This window comes from Paroedura picta, chromosome 1 (genome assembly GCF_049243985.1).
Source record: "Paroedura picta isolate Pp20150507F chromosome 1, Ppicta_v3.0, whole genome shotgun sequence".
Taxonomy (NCBI): domain Eukaryota; kingdom Metazoa; phylum Chordata; class Lepidosauria; order Squamata; family Gekkonidae; genus Paroedura; species Paroedura picta.
This window is the reverse complement of record NC_135369.1, coordinates 24,799,940-24,820,928: the sequence shown is the minus strand read 5'-3', so window position 1 is coordinate 24,820,928 and position 20,989 is coordinate 24,799,940. Positions and strand designations below refer to the sequence as shown.

Genomic DNA, 20,989 nt, shown 5'->3' with positions numbered 1-20,989 from the left:
AATACTTCTGGTCTCCATAGCAACTACACAGCCTTTTAGTGGGATGGGTTTTTTCAGGCCTCTTGACAGTTTTCCAGTTATGTTCTTAATGAGTTCTTCCCCTTTATTTCAGCTGAGGCTTTGGAACTCTTGTGGGGATTTGCTCTGACTTTTGCTTAGAAAATATGAACAAATTAAAATTAACGAGCACACGCCTGTGAGCGACGGCGAGATTGTTCTTTCCGCTCGTGTCCTTTTTATTTGCCATAGCGAATGCTGCACAGCATGCTTTTACAATTTTGTATTTATACTACCCTTGTTTGTCACTATGGAAACTCTCGCTCGCCCCTTACTTCCTGTTTCCCACAATGCCGCTCGCGGAGACCATAGAGTTTCACCAAATCAAACCAAGCCGAGCAAGTTTAAACATCTCCTACTCTGATTGGCTGGTGGCAGTGGGCGGGTCCAAGGAGAACTACTTCCGGCTGCTAAAGAGCGCTCGCGCGGGGTTTGCACCCTCCTCAGCCCCTCCCCCAGGTATGAAGGGTCTATCACCCCCCTTTTGTGGGTAAGATGGTCCCGCCCATTCCAATGTTTTGCGTTTTCCTATTTGGAGGCAAAGCCATGGGTCAGACCATTAGATATAAAGGGAAGGAAAGGGGTGTGTGTTGTTGGTTCTTCCCTGTGACGCCCAAAGCTGTATGAGCGATGTAGATGGAGATTCTTTCCTTTCCTCCAGTGTCCCTCAGCGAGTTTCCCCGTGGAAGTGCCCGGGGAGGTGGTTGAGCCCCTTATAATCTTGCCTTATATTGCGACTTGTGCAGGATGACGCTTTCCAAGCAAATGGGGGGACGGGGTTTTATGCGCCCGTTTACTTAATTATCCCTTTTTACTGCAGAGCAGGCAGGCTAGTCTCTGGGACCCGAAAGATACATACCGGGGAGGGGCCAGCCGGGAACTTTTGGCTTCCGCGCCCCGCCTGCAGGCTTTCTGGGTCTAAATAGCCCGGCCGCTATGAGGAAGTGGATGTGGACCCACGATCTGATCCAGCAGGGCTTTTCTTCGTTTCGTTTGGTTAGCCCTGTTTCCCAGAGTAAAATGGCCGGGGTCTCCATTCCTTACACTTCCTAAGGAACAGGTGCAGCTCCTCACCTCCAATTTGGGAAACACACCCTTCCTGTTGCCCTGCAGCAGTTTGGTTTACTTCTTTGACCTGAAAGGTAGAGCCTTGCTTTCTTGCCATAAAGCTCACCAAGCAGGAAGAAAAAGCGGTGGGTTTTCCAGGTGGGCTGTTTTTTTCCTGCTCTTTGGACACACTGTTGGAAGTAGGGATGCCAGCCTCCAGGTGGGACCTGGGGATCCCCTGGAATTATAGCTCACCAGTCTACAAAGATTGGTTCCCCTGGAGAAAGTGGATGCTTTGGAGGGTGGACTCTATGGCCTTATAGCCCACTGAGATCCCTGCCCTCCCCAGGCTCCATCCCAAATCTCCAGCAGTTTCCCAACCTGGATCTGGCAACCCTCTCTCTGCCCCCCCCCCCGGGTCATGGAGGACCAGGCAACCCTAGCCGGAAGGAGGGTTAGCCAGGCTACATATTATTTCCAGTATCATCATCTGTAAACCAAGTTCTGTTTACTTGGAATTCTGAAGGTTCCCTCAGACATAAAGCTGAAGGTCTTCTAGGAAAGCACAGGGATTTTCCCAGGACTTCCTTAGCTTAAGCTGTTGGGGGTGTCAGGGGGGCAAGTCAACTTATGTTTCATATGTTTCCACTTATATTCCTGTTTCCCCATCTTCAATGTAAACTGCCTTGAGTTGTGAGGGGGGCAGTATATAAATATAATAAAATAAATAAAATAAACTATCAAGGAACTGGTGTATGGTGAAAAGACAGCAATGGCCCTGATCCACATCCTCCTCCTGCTCTGCTGTTTTTTATTTATTTTATTTTTATTTATTTTATTTCTTTGAACTTATATACCACCACTCCTGGAGTTACTGGCTTGCAGCAACTTCCAACATCAGTATCATAGAATCAGAGTTGGAAGAGACCTCCAGGGTCATCTAGTCCAACCCGCACTTTTGCACCAGTAGATGCTGGTGCGTCTACCTTGTTTCTTTTTGCCTAGAAGCTAATTTCCCTATTCCTTCCTTGTCTCTTAGGGACAGTTAGCTGCAGAGCAGAGAGCAATGGTGGAGTGAGAGAGGCAGCTCTTGCTTTTTGTAATTCAGAATGGGAAGCCATCTTACTCTGTAGCAGCGAAATAACACAGGACTCCAGTGGCACCTTAAAAACTAACCCTTTATTGTAACAGGCATTTGTGAATCAGTTCACCTCAGTGCTTTTGATGAAGTGAGCTCTGACTCATGAAATTTAGTTCGTTTCTAAAGTGGGGCTCCTCTTTAACTGTGCCTCTTCCTGTTTAACTGTGCCTCTCGGCTTTCTCTGGAGAAGCCTGAGCCTCAATTTAAACACAGTATTAAGAAGCAAAAATAGCATATTTGGGACATTGCATGGAGGTAGCATTGGTGGGCCTTCAGCTATTGTGTGTTAGCTCACCAGAGATCCATAGGCTCTACGGGCTTTGAACTAAATTGCTAATGCTGCACATGCAGCTGCTGTGCATAGTGATGCAGTTTAAATAGGATGTTCTTGGCATCCGTGCAATGTTCTTAGCGTAAGGTGACCAGATTGTCCCAGTTTTGGAGGGACATCTGGGGGTACCTGGCAAATTGTACTTAGCTTGAAATTTAAAAAAATATATTACAATACTATTTTTGCGTTCTATGAAACTTTTTGTTGCTTCATATAGACCAAATTTTTAATCAAGAACCCCCCCCCCCGGTCAATGGTGTCCCGCTTTATCAATGTTAAAATCTGGTCACCCGTCTTAGTGCCCACCAGCATAGTATTTAAATCAGGCCAGGGCAGGCAGAGCTGGGCTTTCAAGTAAGGTTGCCATTTGTGTGATAAGTGTAATGCCCAGTCAGTCTCTTAATCACCAGCCTGCTTGGCTCCATTCTGCATGTGCCCTCCAGATACTTATGAGACCTGTGTGTGCTTAAAAATGAAAACCCACATTCTGGCTTCAGAAAAGTGGTCTGTGTAAACTATCCAAATTAGGGATGTTTGCAGATAGGTTCATGTGAGGTGGGTAGGCCTTTGCAGGGTGTTAAAGGCCAAAGTTTGGTTGAGGCCAGGGGCGGGGGTAGAAAATCCTGGGGCTGATTAATTGATCTATGGATCCCACCCTGTGACATCTGACTGCCTGTGTTCCATCATATGCCACTAATGGCATGATATGGGTGGTGGCATTGGAACAGAGGAGTTTTTTTGGTTTTTTGGTTTTTCTCCTTGTTTTTCTCCTTGTTTGGTTATTTATGCAGTTTAATTACTATGTTTTAATTGGGGGGGAGGGTGTTTTAGTGTTTTTACTGTATTTATTATTGTAAAGGCTGTTTGCCTTATTTGTAAGGCACCACGAGCCAACTTGTCAAGAGGGGAGGGGTATAAGCTTATAAACAAACAAATAAATAAATAAATGTTTGATGTCTGAAAATATTATTCTGAACACAACTTAGCAGGTATTGAGAACAACACAATTGGAAACCATGACTAGAGACTTAAAAAGAGCAAGCCCAAATCTGGTGTTCCCAATGCTAAATGCTGTGGACAGGGCTTGTACGTGCGCTTTGTCCCATCTGCTTGTAGAGCAGGTACATTATAACCCTGTTGTAAGCATAACTGGACAACATTGTTCACTTCCCCCCTCCCTTCCATTGCAGGTTGGCTATTCTCTCTGCTCGTGTCCTTCCCCCCTGGGCACCCTGCCTCCGTGGCGCACCATGCCTGTCCAGCCTCTGCCCAAGGAGATGGAGGCAGACGGAGATTCAGCAGCTGACATGAACGGCGAGGAAGAGAGCGAGGATGAGCGCAGTGGCAGTCAGTCGGAATCGGAAGAGGAGAGCTCAGGTATCTGACAAGGCCTAAGCAGCCTCAGATGGATTTCTTGGGAGCCAAGGGCAAGGTTGTAGCGCAGGGAGAATCCCTGCTTTGCATGCAAAGGATCCCTGGGTCCAAGGGTACAGTTGGAAGCTGCAGAATGCAGCCTTGCTGAAATGAAGCACTTCTGAGGGATGACCCCCTCTGCCCCACCCTGTGTACTGCCCTGAGCACCATATATAAGGCAGGCAGAATGGCAACATATTCAGTGTGACCAAATGCTGTTCTACTATTCTTGTACCTAAATGTCCCTGTTCATTTGTATGGTCTGCCAGTTGGCTTTCTAAATTCATTCATTCATTCATTCATTCATTCATTCATTCATTCATTCATTCATTCATTCATTCATTTTATGATGCTCCCTGACTGGTCTCTCAGCGGTTCACACAATAAAACATTAAAATATAATACAACTAAATAAAACGTCCCAATTACACAACAAAAAGAGCAGTGGTCGCACCCTCCTTACCCAAACCTATCCTACCTCATTTTGAGAGTGCTGCCTGTTCCGCTGAGCCCTTTCCCCATCTAGCACCATACAGCCTCTCCTTTTTCCCTACCTATCTGTGGGCACTTTGTTTTTAGCTTGTAAGCAATTGTAATGTTTCTAAATGTTCTAGGAGGCCTAGGCCGCAGAATCCAAGACTCATTTCAGTCAATGAAGTCAGTGTTCTTATGGCCAGTACCTGCCAAGCCTTCAGAAGTCTTCAGCCTGCATATGCTCAGGTTTTTCACTTTTGTCGAGCACAACTGACTTGGAGCTATGCAAAGCTGCCAGTTTTCTGTAAATCTACTATTTTGTGCTTTGGTTTGTTATGTTATTGATCTTTCTACAACACTAGGAAGCATCCTAAAAGATTATCCAGGCTGGCACTGATTTTTCAAACATGTATGTAAACAACTAGGAGCCAACAAAAATTATCAGTGGGAAGTAAAAGAGAGAGATTTGTTCTTCCCTTTGTGTCTTTCTTCCTTCCAACTAGTTTGGAGGGCAGCTGCTGCTGCAGCCCCCTCCCCCTAACTGGGACCTGTCTTCCTGCCTCTGTAACTACGAGAACTAGAAGCTTGTGGGAATGGCAGGTTGTCTTTTCCCCCCCATAAAAACTGCATATTTGCCCTGTCCTCAAATCTGATCTGGGACATGGCTTATTATCTCTTATTCCTTTGTATTATTATGGGATAAATTAATGGACTTAAAGTTGTACACTTTAAACTTGCAAAAGACACAATGCTATGTCTATCTACCAATGAGGTGTATAAATTAATAAAGGACCATATTACCAAATTGTACTACAGCAAGCACACATCTATGTGCTTGATAAATCTGTTCTCCCATTGTAGCTGGACTGTTCTTCCATCAGAGAATGCTATTAAGTTGAAGGTTCCAAAATTGTGGTGAGCTTTTATGTTGGCACACATGGACTCCTTACCTTCCACAGTATTAAATGGGATAAATTAATGGGCACCTTATTCAGATACAGTCTCCCGGTGTTATACAAATAGGATCAAGACTAGTTCATATTGTCTTTGATTGTGCTTTGAGAGGAGAAACTAGGAACACTTTTCTTCCCCCCCCCCCTGTTTTATTCTATTTCTGATGCTCATGTTACTGTTGAATCTAAGATTATCTGGCTTCTTTCAGATTTTGATTCTGATGTTTCTTTTCAAGTGGTGAGGTTTTTTGCAACTTTATTCTGATAACAGAAAGTTGGTTGCTCTGTTTCAGCCCGCGTTGCTTTTTCACAGAAGGAAGGAAAGGAATATCTGCCCTGTCTGAGAACACTTCTCAAACATCCTTTCTTGAGTTCACTTAAGAATGTTCCATTAACTAACAGTATTGTTTCATCAAGTCAGACTGGGAAAATGGTATTTGTGATTCACCCCCCCCCCTTATTTCTGCTGAAGCAGTAATGATCAAAATGGGACAAATATATGTTGGTGGCTGCAAGTTAGTAAGCATCCAGATTACACTGATGTCCTCTTTCGTATTTCAAGTGGGAAGAGTCCTGTGTAGCTCAGAAGCTTACTGCCTTCACAGTTCTTGTTTTAAAAAATTCCTCTGCAGCAAGTGTGGCTGAATTCTCTTGCACTGCAGTGAGAAAATGGCAAATTGTCATCTGTTTTCTCTGCAGAGATGGATGAAGAGGACTGTGAGAGACGTCGCTCGGAGTGTGTGGACGAGATGTTGCACTTGGAGAAGGAATTCTCTGAAATCAAAGAAAAGTGAGTGGCCACCTCTCTCAAGCCTCCATGAATTGATTGCCAAGCTTCCTAGCAGATATAACTTCCAGTCTCCTGCCACCTCTTCCACGCACAGGTTGAAACAACTCATAATCTTAGAGGTTATTTTATTGGGAAAGTTGAGGTTTATTTTCACCCTACAAAGAGCCTGATCGGGTTTACAGCAGTGAGGAAGGAGAGAATTCCCCCCATATTTATTTATTAACATATTTATTCCATGCCTTTCTTTTGTGGCTTACAGTTCCTAATGCAAAACATACCAAGTATAATTTAAAAAACCCAATTCCTAGTGGATGCGTGCTTTAAAAAAATGGCTATCTGCAGCGTGAAAACAGGACACCATCTGCAAGGTACAAACAAATCCACATTGCAGGCTCAGAGCATTCAAGGGAACAAGCATGCCCATGTAAAAGAGATGGCTGTTTCTAAAAGTTACTCAGAACACAAGTCTTGGCAGTAACTTGGTACCAAGCCTTGCCTGAATTGCCATTTTCCCTTATCGTTCCCAGTTTCATCTCCAGTGAGTGGCAGATTGCAAATAACCTGTTTTAATTTGCAGCTACTTATTAGAGATACTCTTGTGCAAACTCAGAGATGCTGTACAGCTATCTTAAATTCAGTTGATCCCTTATCTGCTGAAGTTACCAAGTGGCAACCCAGACAAGAAGGTTTCAGTGATGCTACCAGCCATGCTCACACTCTGACTTAGGCCACTTTCAGAAGGGATTAGACATGTTCATGGGCAGTGGGTCTATCAGGAAAGGCTGGCCAGCAGCTCGGCAGGCAAAAATACCATCACCCATCTCTTCTTGGTTGTGTTCAGAGTTGCCCCATCTGTTCTCCTTCCTCATGTTCCAAAGAACTAGTTGTTCTCCTCATGTGGGTGGAACCAAAAATACGCAGAACAATGTGGAATTGAAGTTTGTATAATGGAATCTCCCTGTTGAAAGGTGATGGGGAAATTCTATTATAGGGGAGAGGGCTGTTGCTCAGGAGAAGAGCATCTGCTTGGTGTACAGAAGGTCCCAGGTTCAATCCCTGGTACCACCAGTTGAAAGGATCAGGTGATGGGAAAGACCTCGGCTTGAGACCCTGGAGAGCGCAGCTGCCAGTCTGAGCAGACAATGCTGACCTCAGTGGGCTGATGGTCTGATTAAGTATAAGTCAGGTTCATGAGCTGGGGATGAAAAGTGATAGCTGTCAGCACCATGACCTTCATTTAACATACACCCCCTTACACACACAGGGATCTAGCTGCCCCTTGCAGAACACAAAATCCTGGATTACATGGACCTTTGTTTTGATCCCAAGATTGCAATTCTAATAAAGCATTATTTTTTTTGTTTTTTAATATAATTTTTGATTTATTTAAAAAAGACAAAGATGCTACAAAGTACAGAATACAGAAAAGGCACCGCGTATTTAATTTACAGAACTATGAATATTAAGCTGACATTTCACAATATGTCTTATATATACTTTATACTTCATCAGTAATACCACAAGGTATCTATTTTATTTCCCTCCCCCAAGCTTACATATTTGCATCGTTTACACATACCTCATGTAAATCCTTTATTTCTTTCCGTCTTATTTTATCAATCAATATAATCTAATATTGACCCCCATTTTCTATTAAAATCTAATTTTGTGGAATTAGATGTTTTTTTTGGAGGTTGATTGCTACTGTCCACGGTAGTTAGAAATGGAACCTACATGTTCAATGGCAGTTTATCTCTGAGCACAAGATAAAGGGTACAGACCACAGGACGTTCTTTTCTGTCCTGGTTATCCCGGTGGCACCTATAAGAACAACACATTTTTATTCAAGGCATGAGCTTTCATGTGCACGCAGACTTCCTCATTTGTTGTTAGGTGCGAAGTTGTGTCCAACCCATCGCAACCCCATGGACAATGATCCTCCAGGCCTTCCTGTCCTCTACCATTCCTCGAAGTCCATTTAAGTTTGCACCAACTGCTTCAGTGACCCCATCTGGCCACCTCATTCTCTGTCGTCCCCTTCTTCTTTTGCCCTCAATCGCTCCCAGCATTAGGCTCTTCTCCAAGGAGTCCTTCCTTCTCATGAGGTGGCCAAAGTATTTCAGTTTCATCTTCAGGATCTGGCCTTCTAAGGAGCAGTCAGGGCTGATCTCCTCTAGGACTGACTGGTTTGTTCATCTTGCAGTCCAAGTTACTCGCAAGAGTCTTCTCCAGCACCAGAGTTCAAAAGCCTCAATTCTTTGACGCTTGGCCTTCCTTATGGTCCAACTTTCACAGCCATACATTGCAACTGGGAAGACCATAGCCTTGACTAGATGCACTTTTGTTGGCAGGGTGATGTCTCTGCTTTTTAGGATGCTGTCTAGATTTGCCATAGCTTTCCTCCCCAGGAGCATGCGTCTTTTAATTTCTTTGCTGCAATCCCCATCTGCACTGATCTTGGAGCCCACGAAAATATAATCTGTCACTACCTCCATTTCTTCCCCATCTATTTGCCAGGAATTGAGAGGGCCGGGTGCCCTCATACAGTGGGACAAAAATCATAACAGTACAGATATAAGGAGAGAGTAAATTAGTAGTAAATTAGTAAAGAGCAGCACAACAAAGATATGATGACGAAGATTGGCTAGTTTCTTGCTAAAATAACAAAATCTGTCCTTTGGGTTCAGTCGTCCACAAAAACATAGGGGATATAAAAGTGTTAAGATTCATGATTAATGGGGGATGCTTTCCCAGTTATGGAAAGAAGTAATTAAAAGAGACTCTGCTTATCCTAGAGGCATGTAGCAGTCCAGAAAAGACCATGACTTGTTTTTTCCCACCTGTGTGGGAACTACCCCTCCCTCCCTCCACACCCTGGAACCCTTTCCGTAAGATGTTCAGGTGACCATGTCTCTCGTCTTCTGCAGGCTTTTCAAAGAGCGCCTGAGTCAAGTGAAAATGAAACTGGAGGATGTGATGGTTGGGAAAGCAGTGGAGTATCTGGACCCTCTGGGCGTCCTACAGAACCACATGCAGATCCGGATCGAAGTGGCTGGTGAGCAGGACTCTTGTTAGAAACGGGGCCGGCAGAGGCAATGGAGAGAGGGGCTCTAGGCTGGGGCCTCTGAGAACAGGGGCAGCGATTGATTTCTGAAAAGGGAGTGCCGGGCTCATCATGTGGCATCGATGGAAAGGTGTACATGCAATCCACACTTAGAGGAACTCATCCTTTTCTGTGCCTAGGACATGACACCGGCAAAAGGGCTCACGGCTGGCTGCAGCATATCAGGCTGTCTCTGACCCTTTTTGTCTTCGTAGGGATCTACAAAAACTTCTGCCTGGAGGTGATTCGCCACAAACATCGGTGTGAACTTCAGGGAGCACAGCAGCATCTGGAGGTGGGGCCCCTCGTCTCTTGTCCCTTTTCAAAATCCTTCTCTGACCCTAGGAAATGGGGGGGGGCTTCATTATAGCTTCATGGGTGGGGGTGGAGTTTCCAAATAACACTGTGAGGTGACACTTTTTTCCTGACTGGCGATAGCTGCAGCAGGAAATAAATTCAAACAGGAATGTTATCCTAGGGCCGTCGTTGCCAAACAATGGGCCAGCTTTCGTGTCTCTCGGAACTTGTTCCTGTAGTTTCTAAAAAAGGAAAAACCCATTCTGAGAAACTAGTTGCTGGGGTTGGGGGGGTCTGACTTCTGTGCCCTTGCTGACGACTGTTCCAGGGTATTTCTTTGGTCACTGCAGGAAACAGGATGCTGGACCAGACTGTCTAGTCTCCTACTTCAGGAGGGCTCTTTCTCCCCCGCCCCCCTTACAAACATATGGGAAGCCCAGAGGTTTTCAGCAGAAGACCTTATCTGCACCATCTTCTTAAGGCAGTGACTCCAAGTGCTCTTTGCAGAATAATTAGGTCACTTTTGTCCAAAAGGAGTAGGTCCTCTTGCTGACCAGTGGTCTGAGGGCAGAGGAAGATGACGTGTAATTTTGCGTGTTTCTGTCACGGAATATGGGTTTTAAAGCTGCATGTTAAAGGAGCATCCCCCCCTCACCACCCTGACTGGCAGACGCCCCCACAGCATAGGAGTTGGGGAAGGAGGCAGCCGTTGCCATGGTGATGCTGAGCGTTGCTGTGAGCCTACCCGGGCTGAGCTGTGGGAGGTATGGCTGCCGGGTTGAAGGGACCCAACTGAGCTGCAAACTCCCCTGTGCATGGGCGGGGGGGGGGCATGCCCAGTCGACGCTGGCCTGTTTGAAGCCCACTTTGGCCGAAGGAAGTGCAGAGATGCATTCTGGGAGGGAAGCAGGAGGAAGCAGCAAACCAATGCCCATCTCTTCTCACTCTGAGGCTACATCTGGGGAGGGGATGGGAGCCCAAAGGAGAGAGACATTGGTGTGTGTACATGCAAGCCTGCTTGATGCAGTCGGTCAACTTGGCAAACAGCCTTTGATACCATTTGAGTCCACTAGCAAGAGCCAGCTTGGCGTAGTGGTGAAGGGCGGCAGCCTCTAACCAAGAGAGTTAGGTTTGTTTTCCTGGTCCTCCGCCACACGCAGCCAGCTGTCAGAGCTGTTCTCACTGAGCCGTTTCTCTCAAAGCTCTCTCGGCCTCACCTACCTCACAGGGGGTTAGTTGTAGAGAGAGGAAGGGAAAGAGATTGCAAGCCGCTTTGAGACTCCTTCAGGTAGTGAAAAGCAGGGTATACAATCCAACTCATCTTCTTCAAGGCTGACAAGATTTCGGGAATATTAGCTTCCAAGAGTCTAAGAGCCCTTTGTCAGATATACGTTGAAGAGAAGCTTATATCTAGGAAACCTTGTTGGTCTTCTAGGTGCTTCTGGACTCAAATATTGCTCTTCTCTGGCATGGCTACCCTCCTGAAACAGTCTTTGGCACATAACACATAAAGATCTCATGGAGTTGGGAGCCTGAGCTATGCTTTTTGCTGACCAGCATCTTGGACAATTAACTCAGGGATGGTAATGTCCTCAACCCTTCAGCAGGACAAGAGCCCTCAAGTGGGTTTTTTAGGGAGGGAGGGAGATATTCCAGTTTCAAGTTCTCTCCTGAAATCATAGAATCATAGAGTTGGAAGGGATCTCATGGGTCATCTAGTCCAACCCCCTGCACTATGCAGGACACTCATAAATAGACCAGTTAGATTCAAGCCCATTAGCCCCTTACAGGCCAACAACATTTTCAGGGCATAAACTTTCGCAAGTCGAAGTTCCCTGCATCAAATATTAGTAGGAACAGAGACCTCCAAGTTTTATATCCCAGTCAGAAGGTGGGAGGGTGTTAAAAAGAAGTAACTCAGGATGCAGAAGTGCAATGTGCATTGTAATCCGCTTGATTAGAGCAGAAGCTGCCTTTGAGCCATGTGTGGCTTAAGGCAGGGGTAGTCAACCTGTGGTCCTCCAGATGTTCATGGACTACATTTCCCATGAGCCCCGGCCAGCAAATGCGTTTGCTGGCAGGGACTCATGGGAATTGTAGTCCATGAACATCTGGAGGACCACAGGTTGACTACCCCTGCCTTAAGGGAAGCGTCTCGCTTTCTTCACCGCGGAGGGGTTTTGCAAGAGCAACTGCCGTGACCTTTCACAAGCAGGATGTCCCGCTACAGTCAACTGTGATTGCACAAAGAACTGGATCTTGCTTGCTTGACAGAAATTCCGGTGTCAGCTTCCTGTAAGCCTTCCCTGACAGGGGTCCAGATGAGCAGAGAGACCAGGTTGTGGAGTGCTTGGAATGCTGGACTGGGGAGATCCTCGGCTCAGATCTGCATTTGGACGCGAAGCTGACTTGAGCTAATCTTTCAGCCTAACCCGTCTCATACGGTTGTTAGTTCGAAATGGAGGAAGGGAGAAGAAAGGCGGGATAAAAATGCAAGTTGCAAAGAGACTCTTCTGCCAGGCGTTTGACTGAGGCCAGGGCAGAGGCCAGAGTTACCAATCTATGGATCCCTCCCTGCCTTCTATGATCTGGGCTCTCCCAGGCTAACACCGCCTAGCAGCAGCTCCACAAGGGAGTCAGGACTTCAATTATGCTGCCGTCGATTGTAAAGGGGCTTTTATATGTTTTATATTTTGTGGATTTTTATTGGTATCTATATTTTGTGAACTGCCACGAGACAGCTAGGCCGGGAGCGGCTGGCCTGTAAATAAAATAAATACATAAACTACTTAAGTAGTATCAAATTCAGGAACGTGGGGTAAAGGGAAATAGAGGCAGATTTCTGCTCCAGCTCAAAAGATCTCTTGTTACGTCCAAGGTAAAGAAGTAATAGGCACACCTGGAGAAGGCAAAGTGGTTGCCAACAGGCCTGGAGGAAAATGGCCTGTCCATTTAGTAGAGGCTTCATGTGATGTTATCTTTCCTCCCTGCTGTGAAGAACTTAAGTTGCCCACTTCTACATATTCATTAAAGAGGCAGACTTTTGGTAACTGAGAGGGTAGTCCTTCCTTTAATATAGCCAGAGATCAGTTTTGGGTGTTGTGCAGGGCATTGAATCAGAAGCCACAGCGACAGGTAGAAACCAGAAAGACTGACTGTGCTTTGTTCCCCACCTAGAGCGAAAAGCTGTTGCTGTACGACACCCTTCAGGAGCGTCTGTTGGAACGGATCCAGCGCCTGGAAGATGACAGGCACAGCGTGGGCCTCACCTCAGGTCAGTAAGGGAGTATCTTCGTTATTCACCCTGGCAAACAGGGTCCCTGTGGTTGCAGTTGCCCCTGTGAATCCTGACCTGCCCTAAACACTGCGGCTGCCACCACCCCCACAACCTCCTGGCTATGGGATTCACAGCCAGCATGGTGTGGCGGGTTCTAATCTGGTGAGTTGGGTTTTATTCCCCACTTCCCTGTCCAGCCAGCTGGGTGACCTTGGGCTAGTCACAGTCCTGATAGTGCTGTTCTGTCAGAGTTCTCTCAGCCTCACCTGCCTCATGCGGTGCTTGTTGTAAGGAGAGGAAGGGAAGGTGATTGGGAGCCGCTTTGAGAATATCTTCATAGCAGCAGCCCAAGATCTATGTTGTCCAGTGCCGGAAGCCACCAGGCACGGGAGGCTTTTTGGAATTAATCCATACAATAAATGCCAGTGGGCAAGAGTCATCATTTTCCCATTCAGGCTTGGCTCTATTTTATATCAGGCAAAAAAGCCACACGCGAAAAAATCTGGATACTTGATAATACAGAACTATTATCTCATTATCCACAAAACTATTATCTCATTAAAAAAATGTTAACAGCTCAGTTGCAATTTTTTCTCTTGTGCAGCAGCTGTGTCATTAAAATGTTCAATAAAAGGATAACAAAAGAGTCCTGGGAATGGTTCTTTCATAGGAGTGGCAAGAATTCTCTATTGGAGATTATGAAATTATGGGTACCGGGATGCCTGTGGGAAAAACTGTTCGTATTCTGGAATGCTGTCCCTTTTGGTAGTGTTTCCTGCCCTTCTCCTCTTGCCCCGTCCTCTCCCCCCCCCCCCCAGCACTCCCTTAATGCTTTCTTCTCTAATTTCTTCTAGAATGGTGGGATGACAAACTTCGGCCAAAGCACAGCGCAAAGGAATGGGACCCTTTCCGGCCAGGCAAGAGAAAGAAGCCGCCACTGGTATCTGATATCCTTTTGTACCTCCAGCCCCAAGGATGGTTTTGAGTTGAGAGTTGCTACGGACAGTCACCATTCCCGATCAGGTGGGGCAGAGGGCTCAGGTGACTTCCGTGCTTGTTTGGAAGAGGGAATTTCATCACGGCCAGAGGTGAGAGAAGCTGCGCTGGCCAGAAGACTGGCCACAATTTGGGGTGGGAGGGTGAGGTGGTTGCAGGGCTTGTTTTCATGGCAAGAGGTGCAGTGGGATACCCTTAACCCACCTTTCCCACGCCCCTACATTGTCTACATGTTGCGTGACATTGACATCATGGAGGACTGGACGGCCATCAAAAAGGTGAGCTGGAAATAGTATTTGGGCGGGGAGGCATTGAGCTTTCAGTGTTGGGGGAAGGGAGGAGGGAGGCTCACTGGTCTACATTTATATTCTTCTTCTTTAAAAGGGTGACTACAGTGTTATGGCATTATGGGGCAGAGCCAGCACTCAGGGTAGAACATCCAACTTTGCATGCGGAAGGCCCCAGGTTCAGTGCTTGGATTCTCCAGTTAAAAAGAATTAGGCGGCAGGCCACACAAAAGGCCTCAGCCTGAGACCCTGGAGAGCCACCGCCAATCAGAGGACGCAACACCGACCTTGGTTGGCCAGTGGTCTGATTGAATAGAAAGCAGCAGCTTCATGTGTGTTCCTGTGTGCGGTTGGGAAATCTCCTTGAAAATCCAACCCAGCTGTGTTTAATTCTGAAAGGGGAGACGTCCTGGGCTGGTGAGGGTTCATTAAAGGAAGTTTACAAGTGCTTTGCAGAGCTTGAAAAGTCTCATTTTTAATTATTATAATAGATAATCTGACCATAAGGATTCCAGAATGTATAACACAAGAATAGCGAGGAGATACATTGTGTCCTTCATACATCTCCCTGTAACTGTTATAAACTTCCTTTTAGGATGGGCTTGAATTGTTATCCCCCTGTTGCTATCAGGATTCCTGTTGGGAGAGGGCCACCGCCTCCTAGTAAATTTGGGGTTGAGATGAGATTCAGGTTGGGGGCTTCCCAGTTTCTTAGCTGTGCTTTGAAACTCTGATTTTAATATATTGCATCCCCCGTGCAGGCAGACGGTTACCTCCCCCTGATTCAGGCTAGGTCACTGCCTTGGAGTAGAGATCGATTTGTCTGTCTCTTTTTTTCATTTATATAACACCCTCCTTTGTGGCTCAGGGCGGTATATAACTTTAGCCGCAGGTCTTCTTCTCATTGCCTCCTTCTCCCTTCCCAGGCTAAATCAGCAGTATCCCCTCCGAAGAGGAAGATAGAAGGCAAGTGCTTTGTTCTTTCCCCCCGGGGTTGCAAGGAGAAATCAGTGCGAAGGAGAAACATGTGGTGGTCTTTTCTTGTCCATGCAGCAGTGTGTCTCGGAGAAGCTAGCCGAAGCAGTGATCCAGTTGCAGCTACCCTTCCCCGGGTCCCTAGAGCTTATATGTGCTCTGGATGGTTGGTCTTTGCATCCAATGCAGTGTTCCACGAGGTCTTGGATTTCTTTTCCCCCCCCTTTAACTAAGCTTCAAGTCCTGATGGTTGCAAAGGTGAACTTTGGAAATGTGAGGACAGTATCTGTTGAGTTCTGAGATGACTAGGGGCAGATGGGAAGTTGCTTCGGACCCCTCTGCTGCTTTTTGTCCTGTGTCCCCCAAATCTTCCTTCCACCCTTTGCTCCTTGCCATTCCGCTCTTCATGAGAAGTGTCTCAATTATTTAGAGCACAACACTTTGTGGAAGGCAAGTAAATGTATGCCTGAGAAAGCAAGGCTAAGTTACTTCATTTATTGTGGTCTGCAGATGGTGAGGGGGGGGGTGTTACCCATGCAGAGCACGCACTGTCTTAAGCACTGTGCCCCCTAAAAGCCATCCTTCCCTCATTTCCCCTGCCCAGGCCTCACCCCCAGTTCTGAATTGCAAATGATTTCTGGAATCTATTAGCTGGGAGGCCTGTCCTGTTAAGGTGGATGGATTCCTGGAGAGATGGATTCCAAAGAATTAAGTTTGTCTTGTGAAAAACAAAAAAAGGGGGTCTGAGGTCATTTGGATTTATTGTGGCAGACATTTTATGGAGGCGATGCAGGAAGCACCTTTGCCAGATATAGGGAGAGTTACCCTCAGCTGACATATGTGGACAGGGAGAGAAAAAATTGTAAACAGTGGGCAAGAGGCCCTTCCTGTGTTGTTCTTGTGCGATGTGGAAATGTATACAAGACAGAACAGCAACCCCATTCATGGCACAATTGCTGATTGCACGCAGCTTTGGTAGGTTAATTTCAAGCATGTCGTGGAAATGCTTGCCAATAAGTCATAGCGCAGCAGGTTTGCTCAGCTAAAATTTATTATGAGGTTGCTTCTATTCGTTCAGGACTTGGTGCTATTGGCCCCGGGTCTGCAGATGGAGGGGCAAACCCTTCAAGTTTGTCCATTAGTTTCATGCTAGTATCAAGGCCCATTATAACAGTGGGCTGAAGTAAGCTGGGGGGCTGCCTGTGGTTTGGCTGGGACAGTGGTGCTGCTGCCCCACCTGGCTCCCCTCTTAACGGCAGCAGCTCCAGCAGCCAGCCTCCCCCATGGACTCACCAAAGGAGGGCAGCAATAGTGGCGCCACCCCCGGGGGGAGGATGGGTAGCCCTCCTGGCAACACATTATGGCCAGGTAGGCTGCTTTGGGCTGTTGCTGCCACCCAACTGGCCTTCCTAAAATCAGCATCTCTCTAAGATAGCTATCTATTCTCTGCTTGAAACTTCCAAAGAAGGAGAACCCACCACTTCCCGAAGAAGCCTGTTCCACTGAGGAACTGATCTGTCAGGAACTTCTTCCGGACGTTTAGCCAAAAATTCTTTTGAATTCCAACCCGTTGGCAGCCTCTCCAGCTCTTCCCTTCCCACTGTGCTCAGTTCCCCATGCCTTAGCAACTGCAGCTGTCTTCTCCGCCCACCAGCTAAGCAGCCTCAGTTTCTGCTTTTACACCCCTTCCTCCAGGCTCAGTGAAGGGGGAGAAGCTGCCATCCCCGGCCCTGTTCTCGGCTCACTGTGAAGATGGCCACCTCCACTATGAAGGCGACATCTACGTCAAAGGGCAGAGCATCTCCTTGCAGGTTGGGGAAGAGGCACCCGTCCAGTGAGTGCGCATGAAGGGGGGAACTGCTGGTGGTGGAAGAGGGGGGGGGGGCCTGTTGGGTCTGAGACTGCATGCCCATGGAAGGAGGAGAACTCCAAAAGGGTGGCCCAATTAATCTGCTGAGTCCAGTAGCACTCCAGACTGAAAAAAATTATTCCAGCATAAGCTTCCAGAGCTCACTTCATCAGATGCAAAGGAGTATACAGTCCATGGTAGCTATATATACATAGCTAAAACTACAAGCAACAACAAAGGGGGGGATGTTACAAAGAGAGGCCAATAACAAACAAACAAGTCAAGGATAATCAGCACCTTCAGGGTGAGGACCGTATCCAGCTGTTTGCTGTTCATCCACCTGCAGCCAGCAGTAAATATCAGGGCTCTCCCAACCTCACCTCCCTCACAGGGTGTCTGTCATGGGGAGAGGAAAGGGAAGGTGATTGGAAGCTGCTTTGAGACTCTTTCTGGTAGAGAAAAGTGGCATATAAGAACCAGCTTTTCTTCATCATCTCAAGCCCTGCACAGTTTGTGGTGTTTTTCTCCTTTCTAGGAATGGGGTAGGGATCAGCTGCATCCAGGTGGGTAGTGCCGCAGACTTCTGTTTGGGTCAGCCTCCTTTCCCTTTTATCAGAAGGATTGGGGTGGGGGGCTGATTTGGCCTTGACTCCAGCCTGGTGGAATGGGCTGCCAGCTGAGATTTGGGCTGTCCCAGAGTTCCTCAGCGCCTGTAAAACATAACTTTTCCTGCAGGCCTATGGCTGAGGCCAGGGCAGCCTAAATAACAAGTGGGCCTCCTCTCTTCTTCTCCCCTCCTCTCTATATCCTCCCCCCTTTCTTCATCCTCTTATGGGAACATATTTATTACGTAACAGCCATATTGGTGGGCAGAATCTGTGTGGGTGGTGGGAAAAGGGGTTTTGTATTTGGATTTTATCATGTTTTAATGTGTTTATTGTGCTTTCAACATTGGTGGTGTTTCATTGCCGCAAACCACCCTGAGGCCACTTCTGGGGAGGGGTGGTATAAAGGCCAAGTTATAATTAAATGAATTCCGGTGGATTAAGGGGTCCTGATCCGCCACTACAAAATAGCCAAGCCACCACTGTAGAAGGTCTGATGTGGGGGAAGGCCGCCACTCGCACCCTGTTCCTTTGAGTTCCCTACAGACTGGAAACAGCTCCTTCTGCTTTTGTCGCTTGTGTTCGCTGCAGACCGTGGCACAGGCTCTTCTGCTCCTGGCAGCTTGTCCCCACCCAGCCTTCAAGGGGAACGCAATCGCTCCCAGCCACATTTCATGCACACGCTTGTGCCTGCAGCCCAGCATTCCACAAAGCACAGATCAGTTGCATGGGGCACAAGCTAGCATTGCCTAATTAAATCAGCCAGGGATCATTTCAAACAGGCATGAATTCAATAAACTGTTCATTCAAAACTAGCTTCTAGCAGGCCCCTTACACAGCGGGATGCCAGTTCTATGCAGCTCTTACCTGGCCATCAGTGCATACGGCACTTTGCAGCATGAGCCCAGAAGAGAGAAGTGGTCTATGCCTCAAGATGTGTACAAAGTAGAACTTGCCCGGTGGGGCTAGCAAGGCAAACTATACCCGTGTCCTGAAAACTATACAAGCCTTAGGTCTGAGAAACGGGGTGATGGTGAGCAAAGGGTGCAGAGAAGGCTTTGAAGCGGACAGGCTGTGGTTTGGTTTGTTCCGAGATCTTTTTGGCTCACCTCTGCTGCTCCTTGTTCCCTCTCCCCTAGGGCCGTGATCACAGCCATCAGCACAGGAGAAGTGTGGCTCCGCAGAGAAGACGGCAGCAAAACCAAAATCTACGTCTCCCAGCTCCAGAAGGGTAAATACTCCGTGCACAAAGCCTAGCACCCAGTCGGGCCATGGACTTTTTTCTCCCGAGACTTGCAAGGCATCGCCAAGGAAACCAAAGGATCCAGAAGCAGCAATACAATTCTCCCTGGGCCTGTCCAAGCTGGGAAGAATGGAGAAACTCTTGAGTTCATAGAGCGCTGCAGTTACCAGCTTCAAGGCATCGATGGATCGGGGCCCAGGCGTGGAATTCCCCCCAGCTGTTTCTGCTGCTGCTTGCTGTGCTTGCCAAGCGTCGTTCTTCCTCCGCTTGGGAAGGAATGTGTATAAACGTGTATCTGGCAGCAGCTCCTCTTTCTGAAGAGACTCTCAATAAAATACCAAAGTGAGATTGTTCTTCCCCCCTCCTCCCTAGCCCTTTGCTTTTCATTCAGAACTTGCTGTTTCTGTGTGGCTCACTGGCAGAGCGTCAGCTTGGCATGCAGAAGGCCCCAGGTTCAATCCCTGCTGTCTCTAGTTAAAAGGATCAGCTAGTAGGTGTGAAAAGATCTCCACTGGAGCCCCTGAACGGCTGTCGTCAGTCTGAACAGACAATACTGATTTTGGTGGACCAAGGGCCTGGTTCAAGGTGGTTTGTATACCCCGCTTCTCATTGCTCGAAGGAGGCTCAAAGCAGCTTACAGTCGCCTTCCCTTTCCTCTCCCCACAACAGACACCCTGTGAGGGAGCCGGAGGCTGAGACGGCCCTGATATTACTGAAGAAGAAGAGTTGGTTCTTATATGCCACTTTTCTCTACCCAAAGGAGGCTCAAGGCGGCTTACAGTCGCTTTCCCTTTCCTCTCCGTCTGAGTAGGGCAGGCTTTCTCAACCAGGGTTTCGTGAAACTCCGGGTTTTCTGCACAGCTCTGGAAGGGTTTCCAGAATGGGTGGGAGTTAGTTAAATAATTTTTAATATATTTTTAAAATGTGTTAAACGTTTATCAGATAATGTGACCAGTTAGGGACCAATAATGGGCCTGGAGGGGGTGGGAAGGGGAGTGGGTGGGCATGTACACAACCATATTCTGCACAATCTTGCCACTTCTGGGGTTTCTTGAAGCCTGACGAATGTTTCGAGGGTTTCTCAACAGTAAAAAGGCTGAGAAAGGCTGGAGCAGGAATCCAAACCTTCTGTCCTCCCCCCCCCCCCCCCCGTCATAATCTGGCAATCAAACCACCACACAAGACCAGTCGCTAACTGGAAAAATTCTCTGTCTAGCTGCCCTGACCCTGACTGCATCTTAAGGAAAGATGATCGCCATGTGGGAAGGAAGAAGGCCCTGGCATAGTAGGTGTTCTGGTGGTCTTTCCCTTGGGGAAAGTACCATAAAGAGCCACAGGGAGAGCAAGATCAGGCATCAAAAATACAGTGCAATACATAGGTGAGGCAGAGGGGCCTGAGCTTGGCAAATCATTGCAGTCATCAGGACCCAGCCCCAGGAGCCTAGTTTCTCCCCTGTCTATTCCTAAAAGGATGCTTTGCTGTCTCTCCCCAACAACCATTGAACATCTCTTCCTCCCAATCTACTGCCTAAGTGCTATCATGTTGCTCAGTTGTTAAGTGATAAATGATTGACTCTAAGCAAACAGAGACATTGTTCTTCCCCGCATCTGAAAATAAACTCTTCCCCCCAGTAGCCAACAGCTGTTGCTTTTAGGTAGCATTGCAGGCAGCTGCATTTTCTGATATGTTTTTTTATGGTTATATAACGTTATACCTCCTGGAAGCACTTCATTTCGTTTCAGAGCCAGATTTCCATGGCTTTTCAGCCTTCCTCAACTTTTTCAACATTGAGACACCCCTGAAACATTCTCCAGGCTTTGAGAAACCCCAGAAGGGGCACGATTGTGCAGAATATAGTTGGGGAGCACAGCTGTGGACACGCTCACCTGGTGCCCCTCCCCTTCCCACCCCCTCCCGGCCCATGATTGGCCATGGGGTGGACAGGCTGGCATGACCATATATGGTCATATCACCTGATAAAGTTTAGCAAATTTTTATACATAAAGAATTAATTAACTCCCACCCATACGGGAAACCCTTCCAGGGCTGTCAAGAAACCCTAGGGCTTCACGGAACCCTGGTTGAGAAAGCCTGGCTTAGATGAACCGGTCGATGTTCATTGCAGTTTAGGGAACATGAAGGGACCCATG

General features: G+C 47.3%; 1 protein-coding gene across 5 annotated transcripts; it reads left to right on the top strand.

Annotated features, from left to right (window-relative positions):
* Positions 1-392: 392 nt before the first annotated feature.
* BRMS1 (BRMS1 transcriptional repressor and anoikis regulator) lies at positions 393-19,209 on the top strand. 5 transcript variants are annotated; one of them, XM_077328627.1, is made up of 11 exons: positions 393-516; positions 3,767-3,953; positions 6,116-6,206; positions 9,134-9,261; positions 9,525-9,604; positions 12,784-12,880; positions 13,738-13,830; positions 14,093-14,157; positions 15,093-15,132; positions 16,837-16,952; positions 18,735-19,209. In XM_077328627.1, the coding sequence occupies exons 2-11, from the start codon at positions 3,827-3,829 to the stop codon at positions 18,828-18,830; spliced, it is 933 nt and encodes a 310-aa protein (XP_077184742.1). In that variant the 5' UTR covers positions 393-516; positions 3,767-3,826; the 3' UTR covers positions 18,831-19,209. The 5 variants fall into 5 exon arrangements, with proteins under 5 accessions (XP_077184742.1, XP_077184721.1, XP_077184752.1 ...); XM_077328606.1 differs by having other exon boundaries at positions 16,837-16,975; XM_077328637.1 differs by having other exon boundaries at positions 482-547; positions 16,837-16,975.
* Positions 19,210-20,989: the final 1,780 nt, after the last annotated feature.